The 18,515-nt window shown below is 55.3% G+C and overlaps 1 protein-coding gene across 3 annotated transcripts in view; it reads left to right on the forward strand.

Moving 5' to 3' along the window:
- ILK (integrin linked kinase) overlaps positions 1-18,515 on the forward strand; it is a 65,441-nt gene that overhangs the window by 35,793 nt on the left and 11,133 nt on the right. For all 3 annotated transcript variants that reach the window (XM_076058529.1, XM_076058530.1, XM_076058531.1), the window contains 2 exons: positions 4,026-4,153; positions 8,884-9,005. In XM_076058529.1, coding sequence (XP_075914644.1) covers positions 4,026-4,153; positions 8,884-9,005 — 250 coding nt within the window. The remainder of the gene's footprint in view (positions 1-4,025; positions 4,154-8,883; positions 9,006-18,515) is intronic.

The raw sequence follows: 18,515 nt of genomic DNA on the forward strand, positions 1-18,515 counted from the left end.
TGGCTGTAGTTGAAGCTGTCACAACAGGAAGTTGCAGGAAGCAGCTGACTGGCGATAGAGGCACACCCAGGGGGTGAGTGGAGTGTGGGCGTAGTGAGTGTGAGTCTGTGTGTGTGTGTAGTGAGTGTGAGCGTGTGTGTCTGTGTGTGTTTGTGTGTGTGTCTGTGTGAGTGTGTGAGTCTGTGTGTGAGCGTGTGTGTGTGTGTTTGTGAGTGTGAGTCTGTGTGTGTGTGTAGTGAGTCTGTGTGTGTGTGTAGTGAGTCTGTGTGTAGTGAGTCTGTGTGTGTGTAGTGAGTGTGTGTGTGTAGTGAGTCTGTGTGTGTGTAGTGAGTGTGTGTGTGTAGTGAGTGTGTGTGTGTGTAGTGAGTGTGAGTCTGTGTGTGTAGTGAGTGTGAGTCTGTGTGTGTAGTGAGTGTGAGTCTGTGTGTGTGTAGTGAGTGTGTGTGTGTAGTGAGTGTGAGTCTGTGTGTGTAGTGAGTGTGAGTCTGTGTGTGTGTAGTGAGTGTGAGTCTGTGTGTGTGTAGTGAGTGTGAGTCTGTGTGTGTGTGTAGTGAGTGTCAGTCTGTGTGTGTGTGTAGTGAGTGTCAGTCTGTGTGTAGTGAGTGTGAGTCTGTGTGTGTGTGTAGTGAGTGTGTGTGTAGTGAGTGTGAGTGTGTGTGTGTAGTGAGTGTGAGTGTGTGTGTAGTGAGTGTGAGTGTGTGTGTAGTGAGTGTGAGTCTGTGTGTGTGTAGTGAGTGTGAGTCTGTGTGTGTGTGTAGAGAGTGTCAGTCTGTGTGTAGTGAGTGTGAGTCTGTGTGTGTGTGTGTAGTGAGTGTGTGTGTAGTGAGTGTGAGTTTGTGTGTAGTGAGTGTGAGTTTGTGTGTGTGTAGTGAGTGTGAGTTTGTGTGTGTAGTGAGTGTGAGTTTGTGTGTGTGTAGTGAGTGCGAGTTTGTGTGTGTAGTGAGTGTGAGTTTGTGTGTGTGTGTTAGTGAGTGTGAGTTTGTGTGTGTGTGTTAGTGAGTGCGAGTTTGTGTGTGTAGTGAGTGTGAGTTTGTGTGTGTGTGTTAGTGAGTGCGAGTCTGTGTGTGTGTGTGGTGAGTGCGAGTCTGTGTGTGTGTGTGTAGTGAGTGCGAGTCTGTGTGTGTGTGTGTAGTGAGTGCGAGTCTGTGTGTGTGTAGTGAGTGCGAGTCTGTGTGTGTGTTAGTGAGTGCGAGTCTGTGTGTGTGTTAGTGAGTGCGAGTCTGTGTGTGTGTGTGTAGTGAGTGCGAGTCTGTGTGTGTGTAGTGAGTGCGAGTCTGTGTGTGTGTTAGTGAGTGCGAGTCTGTATGTGTGTAGTGAGTGCGAGTCTGTGTGTGTGTAGTGAGTGCGAGTGCGAGTCTGTGTGTGTGTAGTGAGTGCGAGTGCGAGTCTGTGTGTGTGTAGTGAGTGCGAGTGTGTGTGTGTGTGTTAGTGAGTGCGAGTCTGTGTGTGTGCTAGTGAGTGCGAGTCTGTATGTGTGTAGTGAGTGCGAGTCTGTGTGTGTGTAGTGAGTGCGAGTGCGAGTCTGTGTGTAGTGAGTGCGAGTGCGAGTCTGTGTGTGTGTAGTGAGTGCGAGTGTGTGTGTGTGTGTTAGTGAGTGCGAGTGTGTGTGTGTGTTAGTGAGTGCGAGTGTGTGTGTGTGTTAGTGAGTGCGAGTGTGTGTGTGTTAGTGAGTGCGAGTGTGTGTGTGTTAGCGAGTGTATGTGTGTTAGCGAGTGTATGTGTGTTAGCGAGTGCGAGTGTGTGTGTGTTAGTGAGTGCGAGTGTATGTGTGTTAGTGAGTGTGAGTGTGTGTGTAGTGAGTGTGAGTCTGTGTGTGTGTGTGAGTCTGTGTGTGTGTAGTGAGTGTGAGTCTGTGTGTGTGTGTAGTGAGTCTGTGTGTGTGTAGTGAGTGTGAGTCTGTGTGTGTGTGTAGTGAGTCTGTGTGTGTGTAGTGAGTGTGTGTGTGTGTAGTGAGTGTTAGTCTGTGTGTGTGTGTAGTGAGTGTTAGTCTGTGAGTGTGAGTCTGTGTGTGTGGTGAGTGAGTGGCTGAGTGTTCCGGCATCGGCGCATCCACACAATATCATGGATGCATGCTGGGTCCAAGCAAGAACATCTGCTGGACTACATAGTGACGGACCAGCGGATGCGAGCCCATGTCCTTGACACCAGGACATACCGTGGAGCTGAGCTGCCTATCTGTGAGATGCGCCTGCCATTCTTCCACTCCGGTGGTGGGTGTACACCCAGGACCCCATTCAAACCCATCACCTAGCTGATGAAAGTTGCAAGGGAGAATTTCATCATCGCTTGCAGCTGGGGTTGGCATCATCGCCCACTCCTGAGGGGAAATGGGTGAGGTTTAGGACTCATGCAGCTGCAATGGCTGCTTTGGGTACGCGGTCCAAACCTCCCCAGAGACCCTTGCTGACAGAGGAGGTGTTCAGGCTGGCTGAGAAAAAGTGACTGGCCCACTGTCATCGGCTACACAATCCCACGTCAGAGAATGAGGAGGCTTACCGCAGCCTTCGCTCGGAGGTTCGGAGAGGCGTGAGACGCTGCAAGGATGGGTGGTGGGTCGCGGGTTGCTGAGGAGATGGAGTCTGCCTCAGTGGCCTGTGATCACAAATCTCTATTTAACTCCATCAAAAAAGTAACCTGCAGCGCCACACCTATTACTCATTAGGGTAAAAAACGGTGATCCAATCTCCGACCCCCAGGAACAGGTTTGCAGATTTGCTGAGCATTTCTGAGGTCCTGGGGTAGGGAAAATCCCTCAGCCTGGATAACAACGTGGCACAAAGTGAGGATGACCGTGCTGAGGCTGCGGTGCCTCAAATATTGGAAGAAGTCACCCCCTGTGAGTGGCTGGCTGAGGTGCCATCTGTTGAGGAAGTACTGAAGGCGATCCGGAGTCTGAGACCAGGAAAGGCAGCGGACAGAGATGATCTCCCAAGCGAAATGCTGAGGGAGGGTGGCGTTTGTGCACAGACTGCCCTACATGACATCATAACAACAGTCTGGACCACTGGACGGGTTCCGCAGGATTGGAAGGATGCCCTGGTGGTCCCCCTTTTTAAGAAGGGGGACCGCACAGACTGTAACAACTACAGGGGCATCTCACTCCTCAGTGTGCCGGGAAAGGTCTTGGCAAGGATTATTCAACATCGCCTTGCCAGGCACGCTGAGGAGAGGCTTGCGGAGCCCCAATGCGGTTTCAGGATAGGGCGGTCCTGCACAGATGCCATATTTTCTGTCTGTGTGCTACAGCAGAGGTGTAGGGAATTCCAACAAGACCTACATCTCTGCTTTATTGACCTGGTCAAGGCCTATGACACCATCAGTAGGCCTGGGCTCTGGGTTGTTCTTCGTGCTTTCGGAGTACCTGACCCTCTGCTCACGATCATTAAGGACCTTCATGATGGTGAGCGGGCCCTGGTAAAACTACGTGGCCGGGAGTCAGAGCCATTCCCTGTACACCTTGGGGTGCGACAGGGATGTCTTCCTCTGGCTCCCACATTATTTAACATCTATTTTGACCCCGTAGTTCGTGAAGCCTTCAATGGCTGTGCAGGAGGAATTTCCATCTGGTACAGATACAATGGGAGGCTGATCGATGCCCGGGTGCTGATGATGATGGCGATGATGGTGAAGTTACTTGCTGCTGATGATGATGCTACTGCTGCTGATGACGATGCTGCTACTACTGCTGATGTTGCTGACGATGCTGATGCTGCTACTACTGCTGCTACTATTGTTACTACGACTGCCACTACTGTTACTGCTTGCCACTACTGCTGCTGTTACTACTAAGGATGGAGGAGTTGGCCCGGACGTGCACCTAGCCTGGCACGGGCGCCGTGGTGACGTAGGCGCTGCCACTCGCTACTCACGGCACTTGCCCCGGCAGTCTGGGCAGGCTACACGGGGAGCTTTGTCTTTGTAGGACCGTGGCTGACCGTGTTCACATTTCTTGTGTTGGTCTCTCCCCCCCCCCCCCCCGTGTCTCTCCCCCCCCCCCCCCGTGTCCCCCCCCCCTCCCCCCCCAGCATCTTCTCCCACCCCAACGTGCTTCCGGTGTTGGGTGCCTGCACCTTCCCCACGGCCCCAGCGCCCACCGTCATCACCCAGCTGATGCCCTTCGGCTCCCTCTACAACCTCCTGCACGAGGGCACCAGTGGGTGACACGTGGGGGGCGGGGCCTCGGTAGGGGGCGGGGCACCAGTGGGTGACACGTGGGGGGGGAGGGGCCTCGGTAGGGGGAGGGGCCTCAGTAGGGGGTGGGGCACCAGCGCCCACCGTCATCACCCAGCTGATGCCCTTCGGCTCCCTCTACAACCTCCTGCACGAGGGCACCAGTGGGTGACACGTGGGGGGGAGGGGCCTTGGTAGGGGGCGGGGCCTCGGTAGGGGGCGGGGCACCAGTAGGGGGAGGGGCCTCAGTAGGGGGTGGGGCACCAGCGCCCACCGTCATCACCCAGCTGATGCCCTTCGGCTCCCTCTACAACCTCCTGCACGAGGGCACCAGTGGGTGACACGTGGGGTGACACGTGGGGGGGAGGGGCCTCGGTAGGGGGCGGGGCCTCGGTAGGGGGCGGGGCACCAGTAGGGGGAGGGGCCTCAGTAGGGGGTGGGGCACTAGCGCCCACCGTCATCACCCAGCTGATGCCCTTCGGCTCCCTCTACAACCTCCTGCACGAGGGCACCAGTGGGTGACACGTGGGGGGGCGGGGCATCGGTAGGGGGAGGGGCATCAGTAGGGGGAGGGGCATCAGTAGGGGGCGGGGCACCAGTAGGGGGAGGGGCCTCAGTAGGGGGTGGGGCACCAGCGCCCACCGTCATCACCCAGCTGATGCCCTTCGGCTCCCTCTACAACCTCCTGCACGAGGGCACCAGTGGGTGACACGTGGGGTGACACGTGGGGGGGAGGGGCCTCGGTAGGGGGCGGGGCCTCGGTAGGGGGCGGGGCACCAGTAGGGGGAGGGGCCTCAGTAGGGGGTGGGGCACTAGCGCCCACCGTCATCACCCAGCTGATGCCCTTCGGCTCCCTCTACAACCTCCTGCACGAGGGCACCAGTGGGTGACACGTGGGGGGGCGGGGCATCGGTAGGGGGAGGGGCATCAGTAGGGGGAGGGGCATCAGTAGGGGGCGGGGCACCAGTAGGGGGAGGGGCCTCAGTAGGGGGTGGGGCACCAGCGCCCACCGTCATCACCCAGCTGATGCCCTTCGGCTCCCTCTACAACCTCCTGCACGAGGGCACCAGTGGGTGACACGTGGGGGGGCGGGGCATCGGTAGGGGGAGGGGCATCAGTAGGGGGAGGGGCATCAGTAGGGGGCGGGGCACCAGTAGGGGGAGGGGCCTCAGTAGGGGGTGGGGCACCAGCGCCCACCGTCATCACCCAGCTGATGCCCTTCGGCTCCCTCTACAACCTCCTGCACGAGGGCACCAGTGGGTGACACGTGGGGGGGCGGGGCCTCGGTAGGGGGCGGGGCACCAGTGGGTGACACGTGGGGGGGCGGGGCCTCGGTAGGGGGCGGGGCACCAGTGGGTGACACGTGGGGGGGCGGGGCCTCGGTAGGGGGCGGGGCACCAGTGGGTGACACGTGGGGGGGGAGGGGCCTCGGTAGGGGGCGGGGCACCAGTAGGGGGAGGGGCACCAGCGCCCACCGTCATCACCCAGCTGATGCCCTTCGGCTCCCTCTACAACCTCCTGCACGAGGGCACCAGTGGGTGACACGTGGGGGGGCGGGGCCTCGGTAGGGGGAGGGGCCTCGGTAGGGGGAGGGGCCTCAGTAGGGGGAAGGGCATCAGTAGGGGGAAGGGCATCAGTAGGGGGAGGGGCCTCAGTAGGGGGCGGGGCATTAGTAGGGGAGGGGCATCAGTAGGGGCGGGGCATCTGTAGGGGAGGGGCTTCAGTAGGGGGAGGGGCATCAGTGGGTGACGCGGGGGGTGGGGTGGGGCATCAGTAGGGGGAGGGGCATCAGTGGGTGGCACACGGGGGGGGGGCACCAGTAGGGGGTGGGGCATCAGTACGGGGAGGGGCATCAGTGGATGACACACGAGTGAGTGTGTGTGTGTATCTGTGTGTGTATCTGTGTGTGTGTGTGTATCTGTGTGTGTGTGTGAGACGTCTCCTGGCCAAACCCCAATTGGCGGAGCCAGGAGACTGAATCTTTACCCTCGGGGCTCCTCCAGAAACAACGAAAAGCCACTTCGTGAGGCTACGTGGAATGTTCGAATGCTCACTGCAGAGGAGAGGCTGCCACTCCTCTGTCGGGAGCTGGACCGGTACCGCCTGGATCTATGCGGCATTCAGGAGGTCCGGTGGACCGGTTCTGGCTCCTGCCACCATGAGGGTGGACAGTCCTCTACTCGGGGCAGCAGACTGCCAAACAACAGGGTGTGGCTCTTCTTTTGAACAAAAGAATGAAGGGGGCGTGGGAGCGTGGCGGTGAGGTGTGGGAAGCTGTAAGCCCCAGGCTACTTTGGGCTCGCCTTCCCATCAACCGGAGGCGAGGAGTGGTGGTCGTGGTTACTTATGCCCCCACCGAAGACGAACATCCGTGGAGGGATGCAGGCAAAGCCGATGAGTCAGATGCCTTCTGTGACCTCCTGTCACAGGTGCTGGCTAAAGTGGCCCCTCGGGATAGATTCATCATGTTGGGTGACTTCAATGTCCGAGTTGGTCATGATGCTGGTACCTGGTCTGGAGTGATTGGAGGGCATGGGCCGGATCAGCTCAGCTCAATAACAACAGTAGGAGGCTGCTAGATTTTTGTGCAGCCCATGGGCTTGTCATTACCAACACGCTGTTCCGGCATCGGCACATCCACACAACATCATGGATGCATGCCGGGTCCAAGCAAGAACATCTGCTGGACTACATAGTGACGGACCAGCGGATGCGAGCCCATGTCCTTGACACCAGGACCTACCGTGGAGCTGATCTGCCCTCTGACCATCGACTAGTCATCTGTAAGATGCGCCTGCCATTCTTCCGCTCCGGTGGTGGGTGTACACCCAGGACCCCATTCCAACCTAAAGTGGCCTGGTCTCAGTTATCTGATGAAAGTTGCAAGCGAGAATTCCATCATCGCCTGCGGCTGGGGTTGGCATCGTCCCCCACTCCTCCGGATGTCAATGGTAAATGGGCAAGGTTTAGGACTGTGACTCATGCAGCTGCATTGGCTGCTTTGGGTACGCGGTCCAGACCTCCCCAGAAACCCTGGCTGACAGAGGAGGTGTTCAGGATAGTTGAGAAAAAGCGACAGGCCCACTGTCATCGGCTACAGAATCCCACGTCACAGATGAGGAGGCTTACCGCAGCCTTCGCTCGGAGGTTCGGAGAGCCGTGAGGCGCTGCAAGGATGGGTGGTGGTCGCGGGTTGCTGAGGATGGAGTCTGCCTCAGTGGCCCACGATCACAAATCTCTATTTAACTCCATCAAAAAAGTAACCTGCAGCGCCACACCTATTACCATCATTAGGGGGAAAATGGTGATCCAATCTCTGACCCCCTGGAACAGGTTTGCAGATTTGCTGAGCATTTCTGTGAGGTCCTGGGGGAGGGAAAATCCCTCAGCCAGGAAAACATCGTGGCACAAAGTGAGGATGACCCTGCTGAGGCTGCGGTGCCTCAAATATTGGAGGAGCAAGTCACCCCCTGTGAGTGGCTGGCTGAGGTGCCATCTGTTGAGGAAGTACTGAAGGCGATCCGGAGTCTGAGACCAGGAAAGGCAGCGGGCAGAGATGATCTCCCAAGCGAAATGCTGAGGGAGGGTGGCGTTTGTGCACAGACTGCCCTATATGACATCATAACAACAATCTGTACCACTGGACGGGTTCCGCAGGATTGGAAGGATGCCCTGGTGGTCCCCCTCTTTAAGAAGGAGGACCGCACAGACTGTAACAACTACAGGGGCATCTCACTCCTCAGTGTGCCGAGGCAGTTGCCCTCCAACAACAACGGAGGGCGGAGGAGCGACGCTCACAACAACGAGCGGAGCGCCGGGTGGCTAAAGCACAGCGGGTTGGCACAGTAGGGGGTACAGGTGGTGCATCAGCCACTCATCTCAGTCATCTCAGTCAGTCGACCCGTGGCACCTGGGTCTGCCCCGTGACCTCCTGCCAGCGGGCGTTCAACACTTCACGTGGCCTCACGGTGCACATAGCCTGGCACAAGCGTCGTGGTGACGTCACCGCCACTTAGTGGCGAATGGCGTTTGTTGTGTGTGTCTATGTCTATATGTGTGTGTCTATCTGTCTGTGTGTCTATCTGGGGAGCGATAGTGTAGCGGTTAGCGCTACGCTGCGCTATGAACCTGGCGACCCAGGTTCGATTCCCGCTCACGGCCAACACCAGTGACGATTATCTGAACCGGTCCCGGGCCTCCCCTAGGTCGACTCAGCCTCAAATGAGTACCTGGTGCGGTGTGTAAACATTGCCACTAGGGAGACAAAGGCGGTCGGGCGTGGTGCTGGCAACCCACCCCCTCGTGTACCGTTCCGGCCTTCATAGGTGCTCGCTAACAGCACTTGCCCCTACAGTCTGTTAAGGCTACACGGGGGATCTTTGTGTCACTGTGTGTGTGTCTGTGTGTGTGTGTGTGTGTCTGTGTGTCTGTGTGTGTGTGTGTGTGTCACTGTGTGTGTCTGTGTGTGTGTGTCACTGTGTGTGTGTGTGTCACTGTGTGTGTCTGTGTGTTTGTGTATCTTTGTGTGTGTCTGTGTGTGTGTCTATCTGTGTGTGTGTCTGTATGTGTGTGTCTGTATGTGTGTGTCTATCTGTGTGTGTCTGTATGTGTGTGTCTATCTGTGTGTGTGTGTCTATCTGTGTGTGTGTCTATCTGTGTGTGTGTGTCTATCTGTGTGTCTATCTGTGTGTGTGTGTGTCTATGTGTGTGTAGGTCTGGTGGTGGACCAGGCGCAGGCTGTCAAGTTTGCTCTGGACGTGGCCAAGGGCTTTGCGTTCCTGCACACTCTGGAGCCTCTCATCCCTCGCCTGCACCTCAACAGTCGGAGCATTATGGTGACCACTCACCCACACACTCACTCACACACTCACACAGTCACCCAGTCACTTAGTCACTCACTCACTCAGTCACTCACTCACTCACTCACCCACTCACTCGCCTCCACCTCAACAGTCGCAACATTATGGTGACCACTCAGTCACTCACTCACACAGTCACACATACACTCACTCACTCACCTACTCAGTCACTCACTCACCCACTCAGTCACTCACCCACTCACTCACTCACCCACTCACCCACCCACTCACCCACCCGCTCACTCACTCACTCACCCACTCACTCACCCACTCACCCACTCAGTCACTCAGTCACTCACTCACTCACTCACCCACTCACACACTCACTCACTCAGTCACTCACACACTCAGTCACTCAGTCACCCACTCACTCGCCTCCACCTCAACAGTCGCAGCATTATGGTGGCCACTCACTCACCCACTCAGTCACTCACACACTCACCTACTCACCACTCACTCAGTCACTCACCCACACACTCAGTCACCCACTCACTCACTCACCCACTCACTCACTCAGTCACCCACTCACACATACACTCACTCACACATACACTCACTCACTCACTCAGTCACTCAGTCACTCACTCAGTCACTCAGTCACTCAGTCAGTCACTCAGTCACTCACCCACTCACTCACTCACTCACCCACTCACTCACTCACTCAGTCACTCACACACTCAGTCACTCAGTCACCCACTCACTCGCCTCCACCTCAACAGTCGCAGCATTATGGTGACCACTCAGTCACTCAGTCACTCACACAGTCACTCACACAGTCACTCACATAGTCACACACACAGTCACACACTCACCCACTACTCACACACTCACTCAGTCACTCAGTCACTCACTCACTCAGTCACACACACAGTCACTCAGTCACTCACTCACTCACACACACAGTCACTCAGTCACTCACTCACTCACACACACACACTCACCTACTCGCTCACTCAGTCACTCACTCAGTCACCCACCCACCCACTCACTCACACAGTCACTCACTCACTTACTCACTCACTCACTCAGTCACTCACCCACTCACACACTACTCACACACTCAGTCACTCACTCACCCACTCACCCACTCACTCACTCAGTCACTCAGTCAGTCACTCACCCACTCACTCACTCACACAGTCACTCACACACTCACACAGTCACTCAGTCACCCCCTCACTCACCTACACACTCACCCACTCACTCACTCAGTCAGTCACTCACTCACTCACACAGTCACTCAGTCACTTACTCACTCACTCACTCAGTCACTTACTCAGTCACTCAGTCACTCACTCAGTCACTCAGTCACTCACTCAGTCACTCACTCACTCACCCAGTCACTCACTCACTCAGTCACTCACTCAGTCACTAACTCACTCAGTCACTCACTCAGTCACCCACTCACTCACCCACCCACTCACTCAGTCACTCACTCAGTCACTCACTTACTCACTCACTCAGTCACTCAGTCACTCACTCACCCACCCACTCACCCACTCACACACTCACTCACTCACCCACTCACTCACTCACCCCCTCACTCACTCACTCAGTCACTCACTCACTCACTCAGTCACTCAGTCACTCACTCACTCACCCAGTCACTCACTCAGTCACTCACCCACTCACTCACTCACTCACCCACTCACTCACTCACTCACCCACTCACTCACCCACTGACCCACTCACTCAGTCACTCACCCACTCACTCACTCACTCACCCCCTCACTCACTCACTCAGTCACTCACCCCCTCAGTCACTCACTCACCCACTCACTCACTCAGTCACTCGCTCACTCACTCAGTCACTCGCTCAGTCACTCAGTCACTCACCCACTACTCACTCAGTCACCCCCTCACTCACTCAGTCACTCACTCACTCACTCACCCACTACTCACACACTCACTCAGTCACTCACTCAGTCACCACTCACTCACTCAGTCATCCACTCAGTCACTCACCTACTCACTCACTCAGTCACTCACTCAGTCAGTCAGTCACTCACCCACTCACTCACTCACTACTCACCTACTCACTCACCCACTCACACACTCAGTCACTCAGTCACTCACACACACATACACTCACTCACTCACACACTCACTCAGTCACTCATTCAGTCACCCCCTCACCCACTCACTCACTCACCCACTCACACAGTCACTCACACACTCACACACTCACTCAGTCACTCAGTCACTCACACACTCACCCACTCAGTCACTCACACAGTCACCCACTCACTCACACACACAGTCACTCACTCATTCAGTCACTCAGTCACTCACTCAGTCACTCGCTCACTCAGTCACTCACTCAGTCACTCACCCACTCACTCAGTCACTCACTCAGTCAGTCACTCAGTCACTCACTCACTCATTCAGTCACTCACTCACCCACCCACTCACTCACTCAGTCACTCACTCACTCAGTCACTCACTCACTCAGTCATTCAGTCACTCACTCAGTCACTCACTCAGTCACTCACTCACCCACTCAGTCACCCACTCACTCACTCACCCACCCACTCACACACTCACTCACTCAGTCACTCACTCAGTCACTCGCTCACTCACTCACTCACTCAGTCACCCACTCACTCACTCACCCCCTCACCCACTCACTCACTCAGTCACTCACTCACTACTCACACACTCAGTCACTCACTCAGTCACTCACTCACTCAGTCACCCCCTCACTCACTAACACACTCAGTCACTCACCCACTCACTCACTCACTCACCCACTCACTCACTCAGTCACTCACTCACTCACTCAGTCACTCACTCACCCACTCAGTCACCCACTCACTCACTCACTCAGTCACCCACTCACACATACACTCACTCACACATACACTCACTCACTCAGTCACTCAGTCACTCACTCAGTCACTCAGTCACTCAGTCAGTCACTCAGTCACTCACCCACTCACTCACTCACTCACCCACTCACTCACTCAGTCACTCACACACTCAGTCACTCAGTCACCCACTCACTCGCCTCCACCTCAACAGTCGCAGCATTATGGTGACCACTCAGTCACTCAGTCACTCACACAGTCACTCACACAGTCACTCACATAGTCACACACACAGTCACACACTCACCCACTACTCACACACTCACTCAGTCACTCAGTCACTCACTCACTCAGTCACACACACAGTCACTCAGTCACTCACTCACTCACACACACAGTCACTCAGTCACTCACTCACTCACACACACACACTCACCTACTCGCTCACTCAGTCACTCACTCAGTCACCCACCCACCCACTCACTCACACAGTCACTCACTCACTTACTCACTCACTCACTCAGTCACTCACCCACTCACACACTACTCACACACTCAGTCACTCACTCACCCACTCACCCACTCACTCACACAGTCACTCACACACTCACACAGTCACTCAGTCACCCCCTCACTCACCCACCCACTCACACACTCACTCACTCAGTCACTCACTCAGTCACTCGCTCACTCACTCACTCAGTCAGTCACCCACTCACTCAGTCACTCACTCAGTCAGTCACTCAGTCACTCACCCACTCACTCAGTCACTCACCCACTCACTCGCTCGCTCAGTCACTCACTCACCCACCCACCCACTCACTCACTCAGTCACTCACTCACTCAGTCACTCAGTCAGTCACTCAGTCACTCAGTCACTCACTCAGTCACTCAGTCACTCAGTCACTCACTCAGTCACTCAGTCACTCAGTCACTCACTCAGTCACTCACTCACCCACTCAGTCACCCACTCACTCACTCACCCCCTCACCCACTCACTCACTCAGTCACTCACTCACTACTCACACACTCAGTCACTCACTCAGTCACTCACTCACTCAGTCACCCCCTCACTCACTAACACACTCAGTCACTCACCCACTCACTCACTCACTCACCCACTCACTCACTCAGTCACTCACTCACTCAGTCACTCACTCAGTCACTCACTCACCCACTCAGTCACCCACTCACTCACTCACTCACCCCCTCACCCACTCACTCACTCACTCAGTCACTCACTCACTCAGTCACCCCCTCACTCACTCACACACTCAGTCACTCAGTCACTCACCCACTCACCCACTCACTCACTCACTCAGTCACTCACTCAGTCACTCACTCACCCACTCAGTCACCCACTCACTCACTCACCCCCTCACCCACTCACTCACTCACTCAGTCACTCACTCACTCAGTCACCCCCTCACTCACTCACACACTCAGTCACTCAGTCACTCACCCACTCACCCACTCACTCACTCACTCAGTCACTCACTCACTCAGTCACTCACTCAGTCACTCACTCACCCACTCAGTCACCCACTCACTCACTCACCCCCTCACCCACTCACTCACTCAGTCACTCACTCACTACTCACACACTCAGTCACTCACTCAGTCACTCACTCACTCAGTCACCCCCTCACTCACTAACACACTCAGTCACTCACCCACTCACTCACTCACTCACCCACTCACTCACTCAGTCACTCACTCACTCACTCAGTCACTCACTCAGTCACTCACTCACCCACTCAGTCACCCACTCACTCACTCACTCACCCCCTCACCCACTCACTCACTCACTCAGTCACTCACTCACTCAGTCACCCCCTCACTCACACACTCAGTCACTCAGTCACTCACCCACTCACCCACTCACTCACTCACTCAGTCACTCACTCACTCAGTCACTCACTCAGTCACTCACTCAGTCACTCACTCACTCACTCAGTCACTCACTCACTCACTCAGTCACACACTCACCCAGTCACTCACTCACCCACTACTCACTCACTCACCCACTCACCTACTCACCCACTCACTCAGTCAGTCACTCACTCACTCATTCAGTCACTCACTCACCCACCCACTCACTCACTCAGTCACTCACTCACTCAGTCACTCACTCACTCAGTCATTCAGTCACTCACTCAGTCACTCACTCAGTCACTCACTCACCCACTCAGTCACCCACTCACTCACTCACCCACCCACTCACACACTCACTCACTCAGTCACTCACTCAGTCACTCGCTCACTCACTCACTCACTCAGTCACCCACTCACTCACTCACCCCCTCACCCACTCACTCACTCAGTCACTCACTCACTACTCACACACTCAGTCACTCACTCAGTCACTCACTCACTCAGTCACCCCCTCACTCACTAACACACTCAGTCACTCACCCACTCACTCACTCACTCACCCACTCACTCACTCAGTCACTCACTCACTCACTCAGTCACTCACTCACCCACTCAGTCACCCACTCACTCACTCACTCAGTCACCCACTCACACATACACTCACTCACACATACACTCACTCACTCACTCAGTCACTCAGTCACTCACTCAGTCACTCAGTCACTCAGTCAGTCACTCAGTCACTCACCCACTCACTCACTCACTCACCCACTCACTCACTCAGTCACTCACACACTCAGTCACTCAGTCACCCACTCACTCGCCTCCACCTCAACAGTCGCAGCATTATGGTGACCACTCAGTCACTCAGTCACTCACACAGTCACTCACACAGTCACTCACATAGTCACACACACAGTCACACACTCACCCACTACTCACACACTCACTCAGTCACTCAGTCACTCACTCACTCAGTCACACACACAGTCACTCAGTCACTCACTCACTCACACACACAGTCACTCAGTCACTCACTCACTCACACACACACACTCACCTACTCGCTCACTCAGTCACTCACTCAGTCACCCACCCACCCACTCACTCACACAGTCACTCACTCACTTACTCACTCACTCACTCAGTCACTCACCCACTCACACACTACTCACACACTCAGTCACTCACTCACCCACTCACCCACTCACTCACACAGTCACTCACACACTCACACAGTCACTCAGTCACCCCCTCACTCACCCACCCACTCACACACTCACTCACTCAGTCACTCACTCAGTCACTCGCTCACTCACTCACTCAGTCAGTCACCCACTCACTCAGTCACTCACTCAGTCAGTCACTCAGTCACTCACCCACTCACTCAGTCACTCACCCACTCACTCGCTCGCTCAGTCACTCACTCACCCACCCACCCACTCACTCACTCAGTCACTCACTCACTCAGTCACTCAGTCAGTCACTCAGTCACTCAGTCACTCACTCAGTCACTCAGTCACTCAGTCACTCACTCAGTCACTCAGTCACTCAGTCACTCACTCAGTCACTCACTCACCCACTCAGTCACCCACTCACTCACTCACCCCCTCACCCACTCACTCACTCAGTCACTCACTCACTACTCACACACTCAGTCACTCACTCAGTCACTCACTCACTCAGTCACCCCCTCACTCACTAACACACTCAGTCACTCACCCACTCACTCACTCACTCACCCACTCACTCACTCAGTCACTCACTCACTCAGTCACTCACTCAGTCACTCACTCACCCACTCAGTCACCCACTCACTCACTCACTCACCCCCTCACCCACTCACTCACTCAGTCACTCACTCACTCAGTCACCCCCTCACTCACTCACACACTCAGTCACTCAGTCACTCACCCACTCACCCACTCACTCACTCACTCAGTCACTCACTCAGTCACTCACTCACCCACTCAGTCACCCACTCACTCACTCACCCCCTCACCCACTCACTCACTCACTCAGTCACTCACTCACTCAGTCACCCCCTCACTCACTCACACACTCAGTCACTCAGTCACTCACCCACTCACCCACTCACTCACTCACTCAGTCACTCACTCACTCAGTCACTCACTCAGTCACTCACTCACCCACTCAGTCACCCACTCACTCACTCACCCCCTCACCCACTCACTCACTCAGTCACTCACTCACTACTCACACACTCAGTCACTCACTCAGTCACTCACTCACTCAGTCACCCCCTCACTCACTAACACACTCAGTCACTCACCCACTCACTCACTCACTCACCCACTCACTCACTCAGTCACTCACTCACTCACTCAGTCACTCACTCAGTCACTCACTCACCCACTCAGTCACCCACTCACTCACTCACTCACCCCCTCACCCACTCACTCACTCACTCAGTCACTCACTCACTCAGTCACCCCCTCACTCACACACTCAGTCACTCAGTCACTCACCCACTCACCCACTCACTCACTCACTCAGTCACTCACTCACTCAGTCACTCACTCAGTCACTCACTCAGTCACTCACTCACTCACTCAGTCACTCACTCACTCACTCAGTCACACACTCACCCAGTCACTCACTCACCCACTACTCACTCACTCACCCACTCACCTACTCACCCACTCACTCAGTCAGTCACTCACCCACTCACTCACTCAGTCACTCACCCACACACTCACCCACTCACTCACCCACTCACCCACTCACTCACCTACTCACTCACCTACTCACTCACCCACTCACTCAGTCACTCACTCAGTCACTCACTCACTCACTCACCCCCTCACTCACTCAGTCACTCACTCACCCACCCACTCACTCACCCACTCACTCACTCACCCACCCACTCACTCACCCACCCACTCACTCACTCACTCGCTCACCCCCTCACTCACTCACCCACTCACTCACCCACCCACTCACCCACTCACTCACACACTCACTCACTCACTCGCTCGCTCACCCACTCACACACCCACTCACTCACCTACTCACTCACTCAGTCACCCAGTCACTCACTCACCCACTCACTCACTCAGTCACTCACCCACTCACTCACTCACTCACCCACTCACTCACTCAGTCACTCACTCACTCACTCGCCCACTCAGTCACTCACTCACTCACTCAGTCACTCACTCACTCACTCAGTCACTCAGTCACTCACTCACCCACTCACCCACTCACCCACCCACTCACTCACTCACCCACTTACACACTCACCCACTCACTCACTCACTCACCCACCCACTCACTCACTCACCCACTCAGTCACTCACTCAGTCACTCACTCACACACTCACTTACCCACCCACCCACTCACTCAGTCACTCACTCACACACTCACTTACTCACCCACCCACTCACTCAGTCACTCACTCACCCACTCACTCGCTCAGTCACTCACTTACTCACTCACTCACTCACACAGTCACTCAGTCAGTCACTCACCCCCTCACTCACCCACTCACTCACTCACACACTCACTCAGTCACTCACTCACTCAGTCACTCACACACTCAGTCACTCAGTCACTCACACACTCACTCACTCACTCACCCACTCACTCACACACTACTCACACACTCACTCACTCTCTTACTCACTCACTCACCCACTCACTCACTCAGTCACTCAGTCACTCACTCAGTCACTCACTCACTCACAGACTCACCCACTCACTCACCTATTCACTCACACACTCAGTCACTCACTCACCCCCTCACTCACTCAGTCACTCACTCACTCACTCAGTCACTCACTCAGTCACTCACTCACCCACTCAGTCACCCACTCACTCACTCACTCACCCCCTCACCCACTCACTCACCCACTCACTCACTCAGTCACTCACTCACTCACTCAGTCACTCACTCAGTCACTCACTCACCCACTCAGTCACCCACTCACTCACTCACTCACCCCCTCACCCACTCACTCACTCACTCAGTCACTCACTCACTCAGTCACCCCCTCACTCACACACTCAGTCACTCAGTCACTCACCCACTCACCCACTCACTCACTCACTCAGTCACTCACTCACTCAGTCACTCACTCAGTCACTCACTCAGTCACTCACTCACTCACTCAGTCACTCACTCACTCACTCAGTCACACACTCACCCAGTCACTCACTCACCCACTACTCACTCACTCACCCACTCACCTACTCACCCACTCACTCAGTCAGTCACTCACCCACTCACTCACTCAGTCACTCACCCACACACTCACCCACTCACTCACCCACTCACCCACTCACTCACCTACTCACTCACCTACTCACTCACCCACTCACTCAGTCACTCACTCAGTCACTCACCCCCTCACTCACACACTCACTCAGTCACTCACACACTCACTCAGTCACTCACTCAGTCACTCAGTCACTCACTCAGTCACTCACTCACTCACAGACTCACCCACTCACTCAGTCACTCACTCACTCACTCAGTCACTCACTCACCCCCTCACTCACTCAGTCACTCACCCACTCACTCACTCACTCACCCCCTCACTCACACACTCACCCCCTCACTCACACACTCACTCAGTCACTCACTCACCCACTCAGTCACTCACTCAGTCACCCACTCACTCACCCACTCACTCACCCACTCAGCAAGGCATGGGTCAGCATGGCCAATGGTGATGTTGATGGTGATGTTGGTGATGTTGGTGATGTTGATGGTGTTGATGGTGGTGTTGGTGGTGGTGATGGTGGTGGTGATGGTGATGGTGTTGATGGTGTTGATGATGT

This window comes from Petromyzon marinus (assembly GCF_048934315.1).
Source record: "Petromyzon marinus isolate PM22_M1 ecotype Great Lakes invasive population chromosome 76 unlocalized genomic scaffold, UKy_Petmar_22M1.pri1.0 chr76_unloc.2, whole genome shotgun sequence".
In the NCBI taxonomy this organism is placed as follows: Eukaryota; Metazoa; Chordata; class Hyperoartia; order Petromyzontiformes; family Petromyzontidae; genus Petromyzon; species Petromyzon marinus.